The 23089-nt window shown below is 30.9% G+C and overlaps 1 protein-coding gene across 1 annotated transcript in view; it reads right to left on the reverse strand.

The window, feature by feature from the left end:
* The window catches only part of MS3_00010478 (uncharacterized protein), a gene marked incomplete at both ends in the record, with an annotated part of 178673 nt that overhangs the window by 135091 nt on the left and 20493 nt on the right, over window positions 1-23089 (reverse strand). The window contains 11 exons of the mRNA XM_051218846.1: window positions 819-1043; window positions 2282-2386; window positions 6382-6546; window positions 7769-7849; window positions 8938-9032; window positions 10849-11042; window positions 14492-14655; window positions 16109-16168; window positions 16258-16479; window positions 20791-21218; window positions 21798-21913. Coding sequence (XP_051072340.1) covers window positions 819-1043; window positions 2282-2386; window positions 6382-6546; window positions 7769-7849; window positions 8938-9032; window positions 10849-11042; window positions 14492-14655; window positions 16109-16168; window positions 16258-16479; window positions 20791-21218; window positions 21798-21913 — 1855 coding nt within the window. The remainder of the gene's footprint in view (window positions 1-818; window positions 1044-2281; window positions 2387-6381; window positions 6547-7768; window positions 7850-8937; window positions 9033-10848; window positions 11043-14491; window positions 14656-16108; window positions 16169-16257; window positions 16480-20790; window positions 21219-21797; window positions 21914-23089) is intronic.

Here is a 23089-nt window from a genome sequence, read left to right on the forward strand (position 1 = left end):
TTTTCAATGTGTCAATCAACATTAATCTTATTGATTATATAGATTTAGAAGATAGATTAATCTTGAAGCCTGTATGCTTATTTTAAATGATGAGAAAATATCAATTTTGTAGCTATGAGAATGTGACTAAATTGTATAAAGCATTAACCTATCAACGACTTGGGTATTAGTTTGAAAAAAAATATGTTTAACCTACTGTATGTTCGACAGTCGGGTGATAGCTTCAGGAATCATTTAAGGATTTTTTTTCGAGAAAATAAAACAACTAAAAAGAGGAAGCAATGGATTCCTCAACTGATCAGTTCTAAAGAAAAACGGGACGATAAATCATATATCTGGACAGATATATATAAGCATATTTGACTTTAAACTTTTGCTTCACCAAGGGATCTATTTTTCTTAAGCATTTTCAAGTTACGTAAATCGTTAAGGGTCCCTTAAAAATGTTTTAAAACTTTATTGAATGATTGTCATTAAATTTTTAATAACCATTCTACATAACAGTGTTAGGATATGTGTTTATAATGAGGATGCATTGTTAGGCCAACATAACGTGCTCTTTCCAAACGTATATCCAAACACAGTTCACCATGATTATTGAATAGTGAATGAAAATTAGTCAATAGCTTGATTGGTGAACATTTAGTCAGTTCTGGTGATCGATCACCACAATAATCCTCAGTAGAAAAAGTTAGTATGGAAATAGAACAAGCAAACTTCAATCGATTCATTTAAGAAATGAGTCAAAATCCAATAATTTGTAGTAGTGATTATGATAAAGTCTGTTACGTAAACAGTAATTATTCACTTCTACTCACTTGTAATTGTTTGAGAAGAGTTTCACCTTGTTCAGTTGTTGTTGCATTTAACGTTGATTCATAAAGAGAACGTAATTCTTCTAATGATGTAGTTAGTAATAATTCACATTGTTCAACATCATTGAAAAAACTTTGAAATCGTGCACTCTGTTCAATATGTGCTTCAAAACAATAGGTTAATTGTAATAACCAAGCCCAATGACGTTCCAAAGCATTTAGATAAGTCTAAAAGTGAAATATTTTAACGAAAAAACTAAGAATCGTAAAAGTAATGGTATAACAAATACGAGTGAGATTTAAGGAGGCTACTAATTTCATCTAACAATAAAAAAAGTTTTATAGTCAGCATTATTGTATCGTAAATGCCATATCATGCATAATAGTGAAAAAAATTGAAGGAAAATCGTAACATTTCTTTTAATAACAAAACAAATAAGTAGTAGAGTTGTAGGAAGCCTAAAAATTAATCGATAGCAAAAAACGGATACAGAGAAAATATAGATTTTGGTTAATAACAGAAACCAAGATGTGTGTTTTGTCCTATTTACAATTCGTCTGTTCAATGTATCTTCGCCTATGTATTGGTATACACAATGAAACTCGAACTTAGCACCTATCATTTCAAACGTTGATGCGTCACGCAATAAGCTATCGAGTCCCGATACCCACTAGCTTGTTGAGTGGGTATGAAGTTATTTGTATAGATTTGTAATTTCTCATTGTTGATACATTACAAAGGAGATTGCTCAAAATTGGTTCTCAACATTAACAACGAAGAATTAAAAAGCCTTACTAACAGAGAATATAGCTTGAAAAGAACAATTGAAAGTGAAGAGTTTGGAAGGAATAACAAAAAAATGGAGATCTATAGAGAGAAGTAAAGAACGAATCATGTTGGCTACAGTAGTCAACAATAAGCGTTGTGTTGACTCGTGGATCACAATCAGGAAGATTACAAACCCCCCACATGGTTCGGTTAACGAGTTCATGCGTGAAGTACCTCATTCCAAAAGAAAAGTAACTATATGTATAAGTCTATGTAACAAACCATAACGAGGATACCGAATACAATGTCCAGACAAGATATTGATAATAAATATTTTAAGTTGAAAGAAATATTACTATTGAAAAAAATAAGCTGCGTAAAACACAAGAAATAACTGAATAGTTGTTTTGGTTTTCAAACTAAAACTCTGTGAAATAGTACAAAAATAATAATAATAATAATAATATGTAATGTACAACCACTGAATAAGCAGCTCTTCAGTTAACTTGTTACTCAAACTCAAGTAAGCATTTCTAAACATGGATCTATAACTTAATGGTTGAAAGCCAAGTGGTTTGATCATTAAAACCACCGCACCAGTCTGTATTATCAATAATCTATTGATATTTTGGCAACAACTGAAAATTACCTCAAATGTAATATATACAGACAGACTAACGATAGATCCAGTACTTACCTGTACAAGATCAGTTACATCATAATTTTCCAATTGGATAGATGAGCCTAATACACTGAGTTCACTGTAGACAATTTCTTTTTCATGTATCTCATGCATAAGTTTCTAGAATTCGGAAGAAATAAGCATATAAAATACTTATTATAGCCAATATATTTGTTCAATAAAAATATCTCTATACAATTATATGCAGTAGAAAAAATCAGCCAGAAATATTTATGAAGATACGTCAGATTAATCTCTGAAATACTTAAGAAAAATATGTTTGCATGTTCACGCCGTTATGTTTGAGGAAGAGGTTGAAATGCTAGATTTTTTTCCTAGAAAGGAAACAATAACATAAAGATGTATTAAAAAAAACTAATTTTGTAGAAACTGATGAATTGGGATATATACATTGATACAGTCAGTCATAAAAACCTATCCTTCATAAGGAAGCATATGTCTGATGTCTCGAGCGAAAGTATCTTTTGTTGATTGGTGAGTGGATTGAGGACGAGGATATTCGACTACACTAAATATGATTCAAATTTTATATTGTTTTCATCTTCACTTATTGACAGCATTTTAGTATGTGTTAATAAACTCTCGTTTTGGTTTTTATTTGGTAATTGACAGTTAGTTGAATAATTGAGTCAAATGTATTATGATTTAATGAGTCTATTGATCTAACATTCAGGGTAATGAGCTAATGCTCAGTGCATGGTCAAGAGAAAAATATTTTTCCCCTCATAAAAATAACACGGACGGCTAACTTAGATTATATGAAAATAAATGTCTTGTGAATGGGCTTTTTCAAAAGATTTGTAACTATTTTATCAGCAATATCTATCAAAACCTCAAGATTTATCAACAGTATGTTTCTTGAATTCATAAATATGATTTTGCAAACTGTTACATATTTTAATTAGCACAATATAGTTGAAATCTGGTTTCTACAAAAGATGATCTTATGATAAACAGCTGTTTCATTAAGCAATCTAGTGAACACATTTTACGATAGTGTGAATATGTGTAACTGAAAAGGGTTTTCCTCGTTCATTGAACTCAAATATAGAAGTTTTACAGTTGTGCAAAATTCCTAGTTGCTTTATTTATATAATTATCAATCAAAAATGTAATTGTGTATTACACTGTGATACGAATAATCAGGAAGAAAACAATGAAGTTGACGATGACAGATACAATAACGACAATTAGGAGAGAATTATATATATGTATTGAACGTTCCTCGACTTCTCTAAGCAAGATAAACTTGTACTGTTGACAGTAATTGAAATTTTATCATTGAAATTCATTTTTAAAGAAGAGATCATAAATATAATAAAGTTCAAGATTCCTCGAAGAAATGGGGATAATACTGCGAAGAGTAACCATACTAAACTATAGACAGAGTTCTAGGTAGGAATGATACAATCAAAACGAACGCTCGTTTTAAAAATTACACCACACATTGTTTTGAATATCAAAAGCTTCAGACTACGAAGTATTATAATCAGACTGGGATAAAAAATTGAAGATGATTCTCATAAATAACCTACAGACTCATATTTTTTTCGCTTAAATATGGACTCATCAGGAAGTTAGTCCAATTAATTGTTAGCCATGTTATTATTTAGCAACTATAATGTAACTTGTGAAATATATTGGTAATCGCTCTACATATTTCTGATAGTGTAGTTTACGAGTATAAATTTTATAAGCACTACATAATTCAACTGTTTCAACCTATTCAGATCTAAACATTCTGGTGGTAATTGAAACTCAACCAAAAAAAAGTGAAAAGGAACAGTTTGTTCAGTATGTTATTCACTTGGAGTTTCATTTAACAATTTTATATCTAATCATAAGCACCTCATATGAGAATTTATTATTTCAATACAATAATTCCAATTATAATCAATGAGATCTAAAACAAAACAAAAAAACAACGTGCATTCCTTAAATTTCAATTCTATGAAAGTCAATAATCCATACTGTCCTTACTAAAGATATTTTCAAGGGACTATGTATAAAATGCAAATAGAGATCGATAGGATCGACATTTTTAATCGAAGAGAGAGCGGAGATTAAACACTGACAACAGATAATAATAATGGTAATAATAATAATAATAATAATAATAATAATAATAATAACATCAATAAAGGGGTGAATGAGGAAGAATAGGACGAGATATGAAAAACAGTGACCTATCTATTAGAAATGTGAATGCATTATACACAAAGAATGATTTAATAGATTTTTTAATCAGAAAAATAACGGTAATAAGTAGAAATGTTTATAAAAGCAGTTTAATTGTGTATTTTTGTTTTCTTTTTTTACTTTTTAAAACATCTATACACATAAGTACGTATATACATGTACTTCGAATAAATAGTTAGATGAATCTATGATGGTATAGATAAATGAAAGTGTTGCGAAAGCATAAAATAAGTAAACAATAACAGGTACCGGTAACTAATATGTTTAGTTCGGTACTTTTAACATGATTATAAAAAGCAAGTGAATTGACAATAAGCCATAAAAAGTGTTATCGGCTTTTAACTTGAAAATATTTAACATTCACAACATGCTTATATTTAGATTTGACAAATAAAGATTACATTTCTTTATATTCAATTTTTTGTGAAGTAAATCATATCACACTAAAAGACAGTTTACAATTATGACATGCCGGTGTAGCAATAATTACACACTGTACAGAGTATAAAACTACACAATTTTTTTTTAACCTTAAGTTAATCATCATTAAAGTGATAAATAACTTGTAGGTGTATAGACTACGATAAGAAATCGAATGGAACAATTTAATACCTAGTAAAATATAGATAATTATATTGAGAAGAAACAAACACAAACTCAACGCATTGATTGAATGACAAGATAGAAAACATACATAAAAAAGAGAACAAAATTCAGTTAGAAAGTGCTTCAGATCACAAGGTTGTATGTAACATCGATCGATCGATCGGTTCAACAATCAATTATTTCACTCATTAAACAAATATGCTTGTACACACAGTAAAAAAAACGTGTAAGAAGCATGAAAGCAATTGACATAAATTTATGTTTCTTTTTCATTCACGATAAATCACTTTGAACTTATAATTCAATAAATGAATACACGTTTATGCACTCGGTTTGGAGTTATACTTTTTAAAATTCTTATAAAGATTATCTATATCAAATGGCAATTAAAAACTGAATTCGGTAGGACAGATCCTGAGCATACTAATAATCCATTGGTTGAAAGATAAATAATGTAATTAGTCTAGTGCTATTAGATGTGTGAGTGCCTTTCACTTCCAGGTTGTCCATACTATAAAAGGGTACTTCTTCTTGAAGTTTCTGAAAAGTAGTGGTTTCCGAAAATTGTCATTGCGATCGCGGAATTCAGGGAACAAATACTCGAAACCGGTCACGCACTACCGTTATTCGAGTAGTTCCTGGTGTGTTTTAAACGGATTACTGGTGGCAAACATATCCGTGGGGCAAAGTGAGCGTACATTTTTTTAGAGTTGGAATTTTTTTACACTTTCCTTCTTTTGTAAAGAAGAAAACTGGATGGAAATGCAGGTTTTTCGTACTCGTTAATTGTTAATGCTCTTTCTACTTAGTGGAATTTTGTGAAAAAGTTAACTTTAAGAAAAGATTATTTTAAATTAGAATGAATAATATCAAAGTTCTTTTGAGTATAATGTTGATTGACGGTGCAGAAAATGCTACCGAGTGACAATGTATTCAATATTAAGTGTGAAATGTAAAGTGATTGGACATGGACCATCTTTTTTAGCGTTGAACAAAGTGTTTCCAAGGTCCCATAGTACTGATGCTTAATGTCACGAGAACTACATCTCTTTAGCTTACAATTGAATTTGTTTTCAAACATCAATGAATAATGAACTTGATGAAATGGTATCACAGAGAGTAAACATTTATGTATTCGGTTCACAATTGATAGAATAATTCTGATAAATTACACCGATTTTTAAATGTCATATGATTACTAGTCTCCATGATCACAATTATATACATATGTAAACATATGGAAATTTAATGTAAAGCAAAAAAATCGATCAATTATACAAACAACCCACTTGAAAATCAATTCGAATACGATCTAGTTCATTATGATAAATTTCAGTCCAATCTCGAGTCACCTCGAATGATTCATGTTCCCTTAGCCAAATTAATTCATTATAGGCACGTTCTACAAATTCCAATAATGACTTCGACATATTTCGACGTTTTAATGAAGCTTCCTAATAAATATTGTAAATAAATTGCGATATTTAAAATAGAAATGAGTAAAATCTAGGACAAGAAGAAAATAGCGAGGAAATTATTCAGTTATAACGGATTCAACTAAATCAGTTTACGAGACAACAAAATGTCTTACTATGATACAGACATTGAAATTTCAAATTTAGCTAGTTAATTAAATAACTACGGTCATTTTTATTTTTAAAAATAATGTATAAAAAGTGATTAATTCGTTCAGAAGCTATTTTGATAGTTCAACCACAGGTTCAATAAATCTGACTCTTATAAGGTATCTTAGTAAAGATATAACAGTACTATAATAGTTATTCAATTAAATGTTATCGATTGTTCTCAGTAGTTATTAGAGTGAAAACTCATGAGTATTGAGTTTTATGATTTCGATCAAGTCCAACGTATACAGTACAGTATTCATTAAGGAGTAAGGACTACAGACATAGTTAAATATAATTCAGTAGCCAAGTGAAGAACTTTCTTACTGAATTTTATTAAAGATTTTATTAGAATGCAGTATGATCGAATTCATATATTAAAAAAATATTCGTTGGAAAATAAAATAAAACACACGATTATTACAGCTTATCTAATATTTATCTGAAGTGCCTAAGATACGTGTTAAGCACTCATAATCACCGTTTATGTTAACGTACAATACTGGTCGGCATAAAATTGGGTTGGAAGAAGGCTATTGGCGGGTAAATTAAAACGTAACATTAATATATGAAGTCACTGACTATTAGACTGTGCTGCGTGCAGACCGATTAATATGAACATTAGCAGTGCTAGACCTTAAGTGATACGGTTACACAAGTGCAGATGTATATATCCTAAATCTTGCTCTTAAATCATGGGTTCCAATAATATTTAATGATATTTATAGCCTTCTTTCAACACTCCACAACAAAGTTAAGTCTTAATATAAATGATATCACCAGTATTTCGGCTAAATTTTTATACATCATGTCAATTTACGTTTCCTGTATTGATATAGTGAAGTAATTTGGACCGATATAAAGTTGTGTCCGGTTCTAACGTTGCTTTGACTGTCTGACTAATTCAATTCATAAATATTTATTAAATCTATCTGTATGTGTAAACATATATTGATGAGTTACTATGAATAAAGATAATTCACTGATTTACTGTTATAGCAAGAAAATAATAATCATAATAGATAAAATAGAAAATGTTTCTACCGATTACCATTAATTGTTGATAATTTTGTTCAAGTATTTGAAGTGATTCATTAAGAACTTGTTTCTCTTCTTTTGATCGTGTCGGAAGCTATTTAGGCAGAGAACAAAAATTATGTGACTAATGTAATTGATAATCGATCGGAAATGAAACACATCGAGTTTTAAAAAGACTAAATAGGAATTAGGTTTATCCGAAAGAATTCTAGAAAATAAATTTGTTTTCTCAAGTTCGAACCACTTAAAACATACAGGTACAAAGGTTAATAACGATATCGAAACTGAAGTAAGTGTACGATAGTAACTTAGTGGTTAAAGCACTAGACTTGCAATTTGTGAGTTATAGGTTTGATTGGACCCTGATACACGTATACGTAAGTTTAAAAAGCATAGTGGTGTCGTTAGCCCTAACACAGCGTTCAGCACAGAGCCAACAACATAAATCCCTATTGGATAAGTGAGTTACATTACTAGAGAGAATAAGAAGTAAAACTAACAGATAATTTTGAGATCAATTACCCACAGTGATTTGTAGTCAAATTACAATGATTAATTATGAAATATTGAATTGGAAATTAATCAAACAGACTTTACTTTTCAGATAACGATACATTCGATTAACGTGAAAAGTGGGTAAAATATGTACCGGTTCAAGTTACTGTACTCCATATAAACAAGCAAAAAAGGAATTTATATAAATGACTGCAAAAACATAAAAATGGTCAATAAAATGAGACAGAGAATAGATGTGTCTGTATACAGGTATGATCGACTTTAATCTACATAATGAAATTAGATCATGAGCTATCGGTTGTTCTCTTGGAATAAAATATGAACAATTTTTTGACACGACTGAGACTGATAAATTCATCGATTATTTCTAGTCCTCAATCAGGCCATCCTTAATATCCTTCCAACTTCTAGGTAGTATAGCATATTGATCTTAGTAGTTTCTCAACACAAACTAAATAATTTATCGTTTAACTTGTGTGAATCTACATATTATTTACTCAGTTATCCTATTTAGAGTAAAGGCTATCTAGGACGAAGCGGTTGGGATAATCATGTCCTTTTAGGTAGAAGGTTGTCAGGGTGTGATGTGTAAACGGTTTAATTCTAGAATAATAAGTCAAAAAGTTAAAAAAAAACAGAAAAAAATAAAACAAAATAAATAATAACCTTTTGTTGATTAGCTTTGCATCGATCGATTTCGTTCTTAAAGTTCAACACTTCTCGATGAAATTGTTCATGACGCCTAGTAGCTTCTTCTACGGCTGAAAAAATGAGTACAGTAATATTAATAAGAAGTGAGACTTATTAACCAGATGCAGGTTGTTTTTACTTGATTTTAATGCACATATTTATACGTGGGGGCATACGAAACTACTAGCCGGATGCTTGAACCGAAGTAGGAGTTCGAACCCGTAGCATCGGGGATTAATGTTTATGTGGTTAAATCGTTAACTATTGTCCCAAAAAGATATGGCATTAATATCAATAAGATTGATGATAACAGTGGTTTAAAGTGTGATAAATAATTACATACGACTTACTTTGCACGAGTAATGAAACTAATTGTGTTTAATGCCATTCTCTAATTCATTAAAATAATTTCATTTGTATATGTTGGTGTATTATTACAGAAACAAGTGTTAAGGCTCTAGCGTTCCTTGTAAATGTGACAGAGATATCGACACAGCGAGGCATAGTTATTATCAACCAATGATAATACACTCAAGTCGCGTGACTCACTACTACGTCTTCTATTTGTACAAACATAATAATGACCAAGCTACAAACACATAAATATACATTCAAACCCTTGTATATTTTCTTTGGCACAGTTAATACGTATTGATTTAAGGGGTTTAATCTGAAATGTTAACGTCCTTATTGAAACCAGCTAGTATCACACGCCACTAAATAGCTTTAGATATAATCTGATAAACAGATAACGATAGAAATTATAAATTAATACAGTCAGATAGCATTTAAACTCATGTGCAGAAGGAAAGTTTTTAGGCTACTACACAGAAGAAAATTAGATGGTATAAAATTGAACTGAAGATTGATGACAGCCATCAGGAAGATAGTGTTAAGCACCCAAACTTATCAGTTCTCAGAGGGTTAAGCTAACAAATCCACATAAACTTGTATCTCGCATAAATTATTTCTCCACAATTAGTTGTGTTGACCAGTTTACATATGCGTATGAGTAAATATGAATGCATTGGAAGGAGTAAACAAGCTGTGCAGTTGAGGTTGCTGAGACACATAGCAAAAACGCCTGAAACAGTTAGGGTCCTAAGGTAGAAAATCATGTTCCCTTAATATCCGAACGTACAACGGAAACGGGTAACCGTATAGACTTAGCTTGAGATTTATCAGTAATGTACATCAACGACGCTGCAAAGAATCTGATCCTGGTAACGCGTTGCGCAAGATACTATGGAATAACAGTATAGGTGGATTGTGGGACTGTGTAAGGAATTTAATATAGTGCGATATATGTTGCACGCCGGGGAATGGAGATAGACATGAGAAAAATGAACAAGAAAAGAAGGTCCAGGACAGAGTGGGTTGGAGAATGCTGGTCGGCGGCCTATGCTCTATTAGAAGTAACAGGCGAAAGTAAGTAAGTAAGTAAGTAAGATATATGTTGCACAGTCTAACCCATCAGACAAGATAAGCTAAACTCAGATAACGAACACACTATGTCTAGATAGTGAATTAACACAATGAGGACGTATAGATGTATAAAAACTAGCAAGTTCTAGTATCGTTATTTAGTTTTCTATCTTACAACTATTGATAGAATAAATCAATAACAGTAAATTGAATCACAATACAGACTATATCACAAATATTCCTAGATAATTTTGATATTATGCAATAGTGAAAAAATGCTGTTCAAGCCCCAATCATATGTAAAACTATAAATTCTAATTGTTTCTAATCATCAACACAACAGAGAAGTGGCGCGAAAAAAAATCTTACATTTTCGATTTGCTCCATAGGATGCAGTTTGTACAGTGTGAGAATGTTCCATAATCCATTGTAAGCATTGTTCGATTGGACTAATTAATTTACCTTGAATAAGGTGAGTGTTTTCCAAAATGGTACCATTTTTAAGAGATGTGAATGTAGAGTGACTCGACATGGTCATAGATGTTGAACAAACAGAACTAGAGACGACACTGGGTGGTGATAATACCGTTGAAGAAGATGTAAATTCTCGATATAAACGTTGAAGATCTAAGAATTTCTGGTGTAATGTACAGACACTGGAAAAGAATAAGAAATTTCAAAATAGTTGTGAAGTTCAAGAAAGTTAATCGGAAGAATAAGAAATCATGTAATGGAAAGCTAAAATGATTAAAGATTACTTTGAATGAGGAACCCCAAATACAAGCGTGTCAATTTGATTTTAGTCTGGACTATTCCATCAAAGCGTAATGCAACTACCCACCGATGACAGTAGGATAGGTGATATCATTTGAATCATATAGAAAATATAACAGAATCATCCTTTTGACAATTTGTAGCTGACATCAAACTATGATATAGATTAATTTCCAAATTGAACAAAAACTTCAAAAGAACTTATTTATAACTAAAAGTAATTTTGAAAGGTTACATTTACAAAAATTCCAAATGAATTGAAGAATCAACGATCAATCAACAGATTATTGGATGTCTATTCAATTTCATTTAGAGAATTTGAAACACCATTTTCTTTTTTATTTAGAGTTTTCAAATATTATATCACTGTCATGTTGTAAACTTAGACTTTATTTAATAAAGCAAATAATTTTTTTACAAGAAATTAACAAATATTTCTGTTTTAATCAGGATCTTCGTATCAATAAGACTTATACAGCTCCAGATAGTAGTGAAATTAGGCTAAATCAGGTCTCATGACATGAGCATTATACCATTCAGTTATCAAGTCAGTGTGTACATTTTTAACTTAGTCTATTTATGATTTTTTTTTTCTAAAAAACATTTTATTCATTAGTTACCGAATAAATTGATTGTGCTGATTACAGTTTCCTACTAAAAATTCGTTTACCGAAATTAATCAGTGATAAATTTCTTTGTTTCTATAGTAAATTTATTGACATTTTTAAATTTTCATAGTTTAAGTTATTCATTTCTCTTAATTAAATATCTATTTAAAACTAAGAAGCACTGGACAGCTGTTTCATCTTGATATGAGACTCTTCCGCAATGAACATCCCTAGAACCTAGAACTATCAGTCTCGCACGAGAGTTCTAAACCTTTAGGCCACTGAGCCAGCATCCAGTGATGCAAATGTCTAACGTCAATCAATTTGCGACATTGCGTGACCATTTTCCATCCTCTGTAGTGGATAAATGTCTCACGTAGTGGTCTAAAGTTTAGGCGCTCGCGCGCTAGACTAATGGTTCTAGGTTCGATCCAGTATGGGGCGCTCGTTGCTGGAGAGTTCCATAATAGGAATAAACAGCTGCCCAATGCTTTCTGGTTTCCAATGATTGTCTAACTGAAAGGAACGAATGATTTAATTATTTATTTCAAGACGATAGATGAGGATATTCTTTCGTGTCAGAGACCAAAACACCTTCAACATGTATTTATTTATTTCTATACTTCTATGCAATTATGAAATATAGTATTGGAGTTATTATTAACAACAATATAATGAGTGAAAAAGAATAAATTTAATAATCTTTACTGTTTCCATTTAAAATTATTCATTCTAAATTATGTATATTATGCATAGGTGTATGAACATAAGATTATGGTAAGGATAGTGTATAGATAGGCAAACGTAAAACGTATGTATGTAATAGAGTATATACTAATTTACTGGTAATATCATGTGACGATGATACTGATAAGCAGCGGTAACAAACACAGTATGATCAGCCATATATATATATATATATATATATGTATATATATATATATATATATATAATATGTTAGGTAACAGGCATGCATATTTGACAATTTAACATTACATGAAATAGACTATAAAAGAAAGGAATGGGAGATATGAACGTAAGGCATAATATAAACCATTAATAAATCGGGTAAATCTCAATCGATTTGTTATAATACAGTAGGAAATCAATGGTGGATAAATGAGTTTAAATTACTGGGTTCATAAAAAGACTCGAACATTATTATTAATTGGTGTATTGAGTGAGTGAGCATATTGTTCGGTTTAGGCATTAAACAAGCCACCTTCACGTTAACCTGTACAAAACTGTTATTTCATCAATTGGGAAGTATCGAGATAATATTGTTAAACCTAAAAGTAAGTTTAGGCACAAAAATTAGAGATGGTTTATATGGTTGCGATAACCCTTGGAATTCTGGAAAATATGCTGATATTAATAGCGATTTCTGTTGGATATTTAGGTTCCTGAAAAATTTTAAAGGTCACTGGTTTGGCAAGAGTTGTTCGAATGTTTTCTAGCTTCTTTGACTGTGACTTGGATAATTATTAACATCTAATAAAATCTACAAGATATGAAATAGTAATAATGTACTACTGGAGTCTTCAGTATCAACTAAAATTTTCCAGTTGGATAAGAACATTACAGGTAAATTAATATCTCTATCCTTTTGTTTAATTTGATAGACTGAAATTAATCAGTAAAAAGTCCTAAATCTTCAGAATTCATCAGCAAGGTATGTATAGAACTATAATCGAAACGTACTATTGTATGACATTCCGCTTTCACGTATCATATTTACTAATAATCTATCATAAATCAATATACACAAGTGGTTAATGATACACTTGTCTAAATGCTACAATGAACAAGGTAGTTTGACGCATTACGGACGAAGTTTTCTAAGCTGTTTATATCTAAAATCGAACAAACACCCAGTGAAAGTCTAATGTATTATACATTGAAAGTAAAATTTTACATAATCACCATATACGAGTCATACTTTTATGTGAAAGCTACCAGTATTACTCATTAGCTGTTCATATGCTATGTTTGAAGAGATTACTCGTTCACCTAATCTGCGAACGGAACGAAGACTCAGTGATACAATGACCAGATAAGCTAATTATTCCGAAGCGTATCAACCCTGCTGACTAGAGAGAGAAGTCCGAGTTCAGAACAGGGAAATATATTCCACAAGTAGTCAGAAGCACGAACAACAACCACAATGTCCTTGGAAAACGTTAAAAAACAGCATATTAAAAGAGACAACGAACCAATAGCATTTAAGGTACTCCCAAGTGAGAAATACGATATAGTGAAAATGGGTGCTTGTGGTGTGAAAACAAGAGGTTTAAATTTTAAAATAGAATTACAAAAATAAGGCATTTACCAAGTGAGTTCTGGGGATCTAACATTACCAACATCATACGTAAAAATAAGTGGATCAAGGTTCGAAGTAGCAACTCACTAGCTGAAATTCAAGTAGTTTAACTATTAAACTACTGTAACTAAAAGAGTGAGATAAAAAAATATTAGATATTTTAAAATCCGGTGTTCGTACGGGTTCGGTGTGTAGAGTTGACATTTTGACATAATTTATGACCAATATACGATGTAAAACGATAACATGGCAATCGACAATCCATTTATTTAATGTCATAATTGAGTTACATAAACAAAAATCTATACCCTTTACTGAATTACCAATTATTCATTAGCCAATACTAGTTAGAATAGTACAAATAATTTTGAACACTAAACTCAACTAATTATCATAACTTACTTTCTATAAATTTGTTCTGTTTGCATATATCGTCCAGTGCGTAAATGTTGTACTTGATTGAATAATCCATTGATTTTAGCTTCAATTTGAGTTAGTTGATCACACCAACGTCTTATTTCATTATTAGTATCGAATATATGCTGACCAGGTAGTTCAGATTTCAACTAATTTCAACATGTAGATGAAATCGACAAATTAAATAGTAAATGAAACTTTGTTTATTGTTTATATATAAAACACACTAGGTTTTCTCATAAAAAAAAAGATTCGATTAGAGAAATAAATGAAGTGCCAAGTGTTACAATGTTGATATTTTTTGAACTTCATATTGGTGCTTGATTAATTCACTCGTTAACTGATAAGTAATCCATTGTAGTAGTATTTTGGTAAAATAAATTGTATAAAAATAATACCATTTTATTCAGCTATATATACAATGTCAGTTAACCAGTATTTCTGTAATTTAAAAATCTAGAGATAAGTCTCGTGAGTGAAATTATAACTCCAGTTGATTAAAAGCTAAGGATATGATAACAGTGTTAACGATTCACTTTAAAATATACGATTCAAACTCTACAATATTATATTGAAACTCAAGATGGAAGCATAAATACTAGGGACTGTTGATTGCCTGTTTAAATTAATTTCAGATTGCAATGAGAAAACACTAGTTCGTACTTAGTGAATTATGGCGGTGAAACAGTAACTTAGTAGTTATATAATTCAGTTTTCAAGAAAACAGGTTCGATCTGCACTCCACCTGTTTGCATTTGCGAAGCCAGATAGTACGACCAGCCATCAAACCAATGGTCTGCATCAATACCAAGTATATAAATCACTACCTGATAAATGAGTAATGTTCTAGTATACATCATCGATTAGATAATGTAATTGAAAAAAAAAAACGATTATAATAATGAATTATATCAAAATCGAAATGAAATTGTCACTAACATTATAGTAGTTTATAATATTTGATAATTATAAAGTAAAAAATCGTTGTCCATAATTGTTTTTACATGAAGTTAAAATGAGTCAACTTTTAGTGAACAATGATAATTTTGTATAATAAAATAAAGGGAATTTGGATCTGATTTAATTACGATAATTTTATGCATCTATGATTATAGTATACTGTAAATTTTTGGATGTGTACAAAGGGATGGATGAGTGGGATAGATAAATAGGCAGATAGGTTAAGTGGAGAGATGGAAATAATAATTTTACGCTATTTCCTTGTGTTTAGCAACTGTTCACTTTAGTTCAAAAAGGTACAAAACAATTTGATTTCAGTATGGAACAAAATTGACAATTTGATCTACTGTAAATTTGCACTTATTTATTCATAGTACACGGGATCGATAGACGAAATGTGTCGGCATGAAAAATAATATGAACAATGTGAATAATAATGACGATAAAAACGAATGGAATGACCCTTAAAAAACGTTTTTAACACAATATACTCGTGATAATAAACTGGGTGAGTTAGCAAGTTATTTATAACTGGCGAATATTATGCATACAATATATATCATATATAGAGAGATAGAGAGAGGGTATATCTGACCTCAAAATACTGTACCAGAAAGCCCAATCGCATATATTTATGCGTACCTCATAAGTACTAACATTCCCAAATAAAAGGAATTTTTTTAAAGCCATAGTGAAATGGAACTTATATAAAAAGAGAACAGTATTAAGGGGATATATATATATATATATATATATATATATATATATATATATATATATATATTACAAACCTCAACAACTCGCCGTTCTAAGGCAGTCAACTGTGCTTGGACTTGAATGCAATCACGTAGAGCTCGATTACCAGCCCATTGTAAACGATCTAAACGATGAGTTTCATTTCTTGCAGCCAATTCACGTTCTTGTAAAGCAATATCATATTCATCCCATAATCGGTGAATTTGTTCAATTCGAAGGAATAAATCAATTGGTAGTAAACCACGTTCAAAAGATGGCTTTTTGAAATGTAAAAAACAAAAAGCGATTAAATTAATTATAGACAAGTTAATCATGATGAATAGAATGAATTCTTAAAAGACGTTCTAACATAGAAAAATGAATTTAGTGCCATGAGCAGCTAACATATTTATTTATTAAAGTGAAATATACATTCGTAGTTCAATTCAGAGATTTCTCTAAATGCCCCGGTACGAACAAGATTGAGGAAAGTTTACTTTTCCTTTCGAAATGCTCTCATACGGCTATACAGTTATAATCTCCGTAAGGAAATTTTTACTCAGTGGATTCACATGAGAGTTGGGATTAGGCGAGAATGAAAAGTGAACGTTCGGTGCCTAAACTGGATTGGTCAACACGGAAGGTTGTTCACCGAGAGGTTAGAAAACTCTGGTTCCAAACCAGTGGTTTACATAAGTTTCAGGATTCTAACAGAAAAATTCATGCATGAACTCGTTTTCGGTCATTGAAAACCGTGAGGTAGAAGCTCTTGATGTTACTCTACTACTTTGTGAATTAGAATTTGAGGTTAAAGGTTTAGAGAATGGTACTTTAAGAAGAATAATTTTCTCGGTTTACCTGCCTGAGCAGCATCTCACCCACACAAATTTTACTTATTACTATATCAGAGTACATAAAATACGTTTGAAGAATTTTGTACTCATTAAGTACTGCGTTATTACTTGTAAGCAGGTAACTATGAAACAAAATTCATTCATCTAGAACACTGAATCTAAAAAACATACTACTACTACTGTGGTGTATGTTACTGATGTTGACAGATATAAGTAGTATGTAACACAATCAGAAGTGGGATGTCTGGCAGGAGAAGATTGAATTGAAGAGAACAGAAATGTAAACAGAGGAGAACTTTAATAACAACAGCATTGAAGGAATCATGAAACATGTAAAGGATAGCTGAAGGAAGATGTGCAAATAAAGTATTTAATGTGTGGTTTTCATATTTTACGAAGGCACTCTGTAAGCTTGCATCAAACAATAAAGCGTTCTTCCTTCACTGAGTTCGTCGTTCACTAAACTATTAATATCATTACTACTACTACTACTACTACCAATAATAATAATACTTATAACAATAATTATTACTGTTACCATTATCATGATTAGTACTATTATTATGATAATTGCAAAGCACATCAAATTGAACTGGGTTAGTTCTGTTTAAGGTTATAAAATGTATTGAAACACTAGTTTGTTGATACATTAAGTAAACAAATTTTTGAAACTGTAAATATTTAGGATATATATATCTATATATGATTTCATATGTCATTAGAATAAATGATAAGATTGTCATAATAATTACAAGTATACATATAATATATGATAATGATAACAATAATAATATATAATATCATATGTAATATAAGTAGATTATGCGACTTGTCGAGTAATAATAATAAACATTATCATGACTTGACAAATTAATCCACATAAATTTCGTTTTATAAAACAAACTGACAAGTATAGTTCAATATAAAGAAGTTAAAAAAAAATTAAATTTAGAAAAGTGAATATAAAGGAAATAAAACCATACAAAAGTATTGGACAAACGGATGGATTATGGTTGCACAAAGTAAATATTAAATTACTAATACTGACATTTTAAAGATGTAAGCAACATGTTTAATGTTCACAATTAAATGAAGTCAAAATTCAATATATAGTTTGTAGAATATATATCAAAATTATACAGTACTCTATAGTGATTTTCAAATAGTTTTAAACTGTTTCCCCAACGTCAATCTGTCCTTACATTGTGATTTTATACACATTGTTTCCTTGATTATTTTGAGGAGAGCAAGAAGTGTGGCTTAAGCGGAATAACAAGGATTGATTTTATTTCGTTTGATTCACATCAGTTGCTTACAATCCGTAATAGTTAGAAATTATAATTACAAAATGAGTTCAAATTACTTACATAATAGAGGTACAAAAGAGTGGTTGCACAATGAAAAACGCTAAGAATAAGTAAGAAAAAATGAGTAAAGGTCATTAAGACAAAATAAGATAATTGATCTAGAAGACAGTCAAAATAGAAAACGTAGTGATGTCATCAATTGAAACAAGCAGTTGAACAGGATTTTATGGTGTAATGAAGAAAGGTCCGTGTTGTCAAGGCAGAAAAAGACGGATAATCGATTCCTTTAGGATATATGAATCATGTTTTTGACGCCTGACAGCAAAATCTTTAGCAAATTTTGGAAGACTTGAACTTGGATATTTATTGATCATCTTGAAAGATTTCAATGTATAAACCTGATGTCCTATGTCCAAGAGATATCGAGTGATTGTGCTATTTAAAGTGTTTCTTCCCCTCGTTTAAAAGCTTAGGAAACATATTAGCTACTTTAACAGGTAATTTTGAACTCATAGACCCAGTTATTGGTAACATAAAAGATATACTTGTTGACCATTGATTGGATTATTGGACATGTTTTATACAGGATTAATAGTTTGATTGCAAGATAAGTTCTGGCTAATGAAGTGTTAAGCCTCCTGATGATATTGCTTGCAACGTATCCTCTTTAAAGTTGAGATGGATAAATGTTGGCGTTTTATTGACTTTGGCCACATCCGCCTTAATGTCTCAGATTTTTTACAATTATCAATGAATTTCGGTGGGTAGCAGTTATCCCTGAAGTATTTTTAAACAATTATCCATTTTTCCAGTTTGTGAGTGTTAAGTGGTGAGTTTAGTTTCTACTCTATACAATAGTATTTTAACCAGTGTTTTCTTGTAACTATAGTAGGATATTCAGGAAAATACCCCAAAAATTATTCTGTTAACTTTAACGCTATCCTTGGGCTTGAAATGGTATTACTTTCTTATTGGTCAATATTTATTTCACGTGTCGTTTTCCTACTGGTCAATATTGTACAATGTTATTTTCTATTTTATGGTACGATGTGGTCTGCTTGATTGGTATATAAACAGAGTATGCTTGAAATATAATGATTCATATCTCAGAGGCTGAGACTTGCGTTCTGGACTCAACTGGCCAGGTTAGACAGGGAAGCAGGGCCGATCGGGACTCTAGGTCGTTCTTACGTGTTTTACGCGTCTTTGGTCTGATCAATAATTCGCTGCGCTCCAATCAGCAGCATTTCGCGTTACAACAAACTAATTGGATAAAAACTACTGAAATTGAGGTATGGACCATTCTAATTGCTGTTTTGCTAAACCGAACGTTGAAAAGTTCCCTTTACACTCCGTCGTATAGCAATTTTTAGAAAGTTGAATATGTTGTTCTTTTCGTGTCCGATAGTTAAATGCCTTCTTGAAGAGTTATCCCAAATGAATTCCATTCCGTTTGCTGTTACGAATAATTGACGTATCATAAACATACTTATAGTATTTTGTCATTTCGTTAATCGCATATTTAAACTTTGTTTTTTTTAAAAATAACACACAAAAACATTGGGATAATTGGAGAAAATGGACTTCCCATTGCTACACCGTCAATTTGACGGTATGTGTTGTTTAACTCAAATTGAACGTCTTTTGTGCACACACATAGCATGTAAAATGAATATTTGGTTGAATATATATTTAGTTTTTTTTTAAAGTCGAAACATAAGAGTATACAAAAAAGAACAGAACAACAATGTTGATGAATCCAGACAAAACAACAAGTTGAGGTATTATTATTTAATAAAACGTTTTGGGATAAACTATGATAATACAGTATTTGTATAATATATAAATAAACATCGAGGCTGGTTAATGATCACTAATGCACTTTGGAGTATTGTGATGAGAATATATGTAAAAAAAGTGACTATATTTCTTTAAAATTAACAGATATTGATGGTGAAGTATAGCAAACTGATTGAAGTTAGACAGCTGGATCTCAACTAATCAGTTGGAAAGTACTGAGCGTTTCACTATGACATCTGAAGTTCCTGATTTTAATATCTAGTATATTCGTGGACATAAGTTTCAAAATGTTGAGAAACCTCTGTCCAATGGTTTGGAATTCTGAATTCAATTAAGTCGCGACATTCTCACTGTATGCCGATTCAGTGGCGCTCACATTGAGACCTGAAGTCCGTGCGCTTGATTCTTGATGAGATCGTGAATGTGCGCTGTTGAGGAGATACATGTTGGGACAGAAACAACTTTCCAGTACTTTCTGGTTCTTAATGGTTATCTAATATAGAGTAATTCATGAAGTAAATCATAAAAAACGGAGTTATTATTGGTAAAAAAAAAAGTCCTCAGGATAAAAAGAAAGAACTATGATGAACTATTTTAATACACATGAAGAATAACGTTTCCTTTTTACCTTTAATTCTTCATACATACGAACTAATTGTTGACGTTCTCTTTCTCTTCTTGGTCGTTCATCACGTCTATGCCGTCGTATTTCATCCATAACACGTTCTTGCATTGATTTTAAATCTGATGGAAAATGACGATTAGCCATACGATCAGTAGTTGATCGTAACCATTGTATTAGATCACTACCTAAAATACGATAATCTGACCAAAGTGATTTTAATTCATCTGAAAGTTGATTAGAAGCACTAAGAAGTTGAAAAGTTGAATCAATTAGTCTACTAGTAGAATTTTGATCATGATGATATAAAGAAGGCATAGGTGGTACAATTGGTACTGGATATAATGAATGTTTTGATGAATTACATACTAGTTTATCATAAATTGAGGCTACATAAGTTATAATCGATCGTTCATCAGTTGTTTTTGCAATATCTAAAACAAAAGCAAAAGCAAGAACAAGTTTGTAAAGGTTAGATAATATTCACGTAGCTTTAATAGTTAGTGGAAATTCATCAATTTGTTGATTTGTTACATAATCAGTATGAAGTCTTATAAATATTCTGAAAACCAAAAGAAAACATTTTAATTTATATTGAAAAAGAAACTCAATAGGACTGGACGGCATGTATCGTTTATTTTTAAGAAAAAAAGTCATAACTATTAACAACACTTTGAAGTGTAACAAATGGAATTTGAAGTAGACTAATTCTATTGATTTGTTTAACAATTTACAGCAATGAAATACACACTGAAACATTATGAATTTGTTTAGGAAACTATCTACCTTTTAATTGTTTTAAGAAAAAAAACGATATAGTCTGCATCTTTCTAATACATTATCAGATCATTGGTCAAAATGTCTCAGAGCCAAAACTAAATACTTATGGTTATACAATCATTTTAGTAACATACATCATTTATTTATTTTTAATAATCTATTCATATATGAGATTGATATTGATCAGTAAAAGTATAAAACATCCTTTGAGACAATGAAATTAAAACTCCTACCATCTGAATCAAATAAACGAGTAACTTCAAGTTCACGTTCAGCTAAGTCAAATGTTAAATCAAGATTTTCACGGGTAGATTGACGATCAATTTGACGAAAATCAATTAGATCCGGTCTAAATTAAAACAAACAGAAAGATATTAAATTATAACAATGATAGAAAACGCCATCCAGATAAATTATAGATTCAAATAAAGTGAAAACAAGAATAATAACCAGGCAAAAATGTATACTTTCAAATAATATTATAGGCAGAAGAAAATTAAATTGATCAAGAATATTGATTAATAAACAGATCATAAGTGTTAGAATAAAAAACAAACACTTGAGTCTTCAATAGAATTACAGTTGATATGAGATAAATATAAAACCTTCCAATAAGTCAATAAAATTCTATAAAATCGAAAAGATTGTTTTTTTTCTTGTAATAATGAGATAATTTTACAAAAAATGAAAGCCTACGTAAGTAATAAAAGTCAACCTATGATTTGGACTACCTAGTGGGTTTTGTATTCCGGTATTATCTGTTTCAAATTGCACTTTCTTTATCATACACCTTAAATACATATTCTATGTAACACATTAGTATATGCTCATTATGATGCGGTTCTCACCCTCCGAATGTAAAATCTTACTTCAGGATTGGTTTGCGTCACTGCCTGAATTAGTGATAAAGAATGAAGTAAATGAGTGTGTCGACCGCATCACTTGTCTTGAGAGTCTCATCAGTACTGATGGTCTGGTATCTGACGAAATCTGGGCACAGATTCAGAAAACTTGCAAACTTGCGTCACTTGAACCGTGGCCGAGATAACCGTCTTTCAACTAAAGAACGAGTTTATTGAGCAACAGTTCGCTCCACTCTACATTACTAAAGGATGAAACCAGTCCGCGAAGTTATTGACAACTGAATTGAGCCATTTTAATATTTGTAGACAATATGTTTAGGGTTTGCGCGCTTATCCTAGCCAATAATAAGCGGCTTATAATGAGATGGCTCGAAATCGTTTGTAACGGCGCAGACGAATCCACTCTTTGTCTCCCCCCAAATCCTGAGGTTCTAAGTTCCTCGTAACTTGTTTTGTTTGTTTTTTCGCTAATCTATATTCGTTTCGAGTCGTATCGTCGATTCTTAATCTTTCATCTTATCATTAACACTGTTACTACCCCTACTATTCTGGGATTTGGTCTGACAAATTCATCTCTGTGTTGATGGTTTATGACAAGTTGAACCGATGCACATATGTACAGGTTCTACGTTATGACTGACTGACGCGCATTTTGTTACGGT

Source organism: Schistosoma haematobium, chromosome ZW (genome assembly GCF_000699445.3).
Source record: "Schistosoma haematobium chromosome ZW, whole genome shotgun sequence".
NCBI classification, from domain to species: Eukaryota; Metazoa; Platyhelminthes; class Trematoda; order Strigeidida; family Schistosomatidae; genus Schistosoma; species Schistosoma haematobium.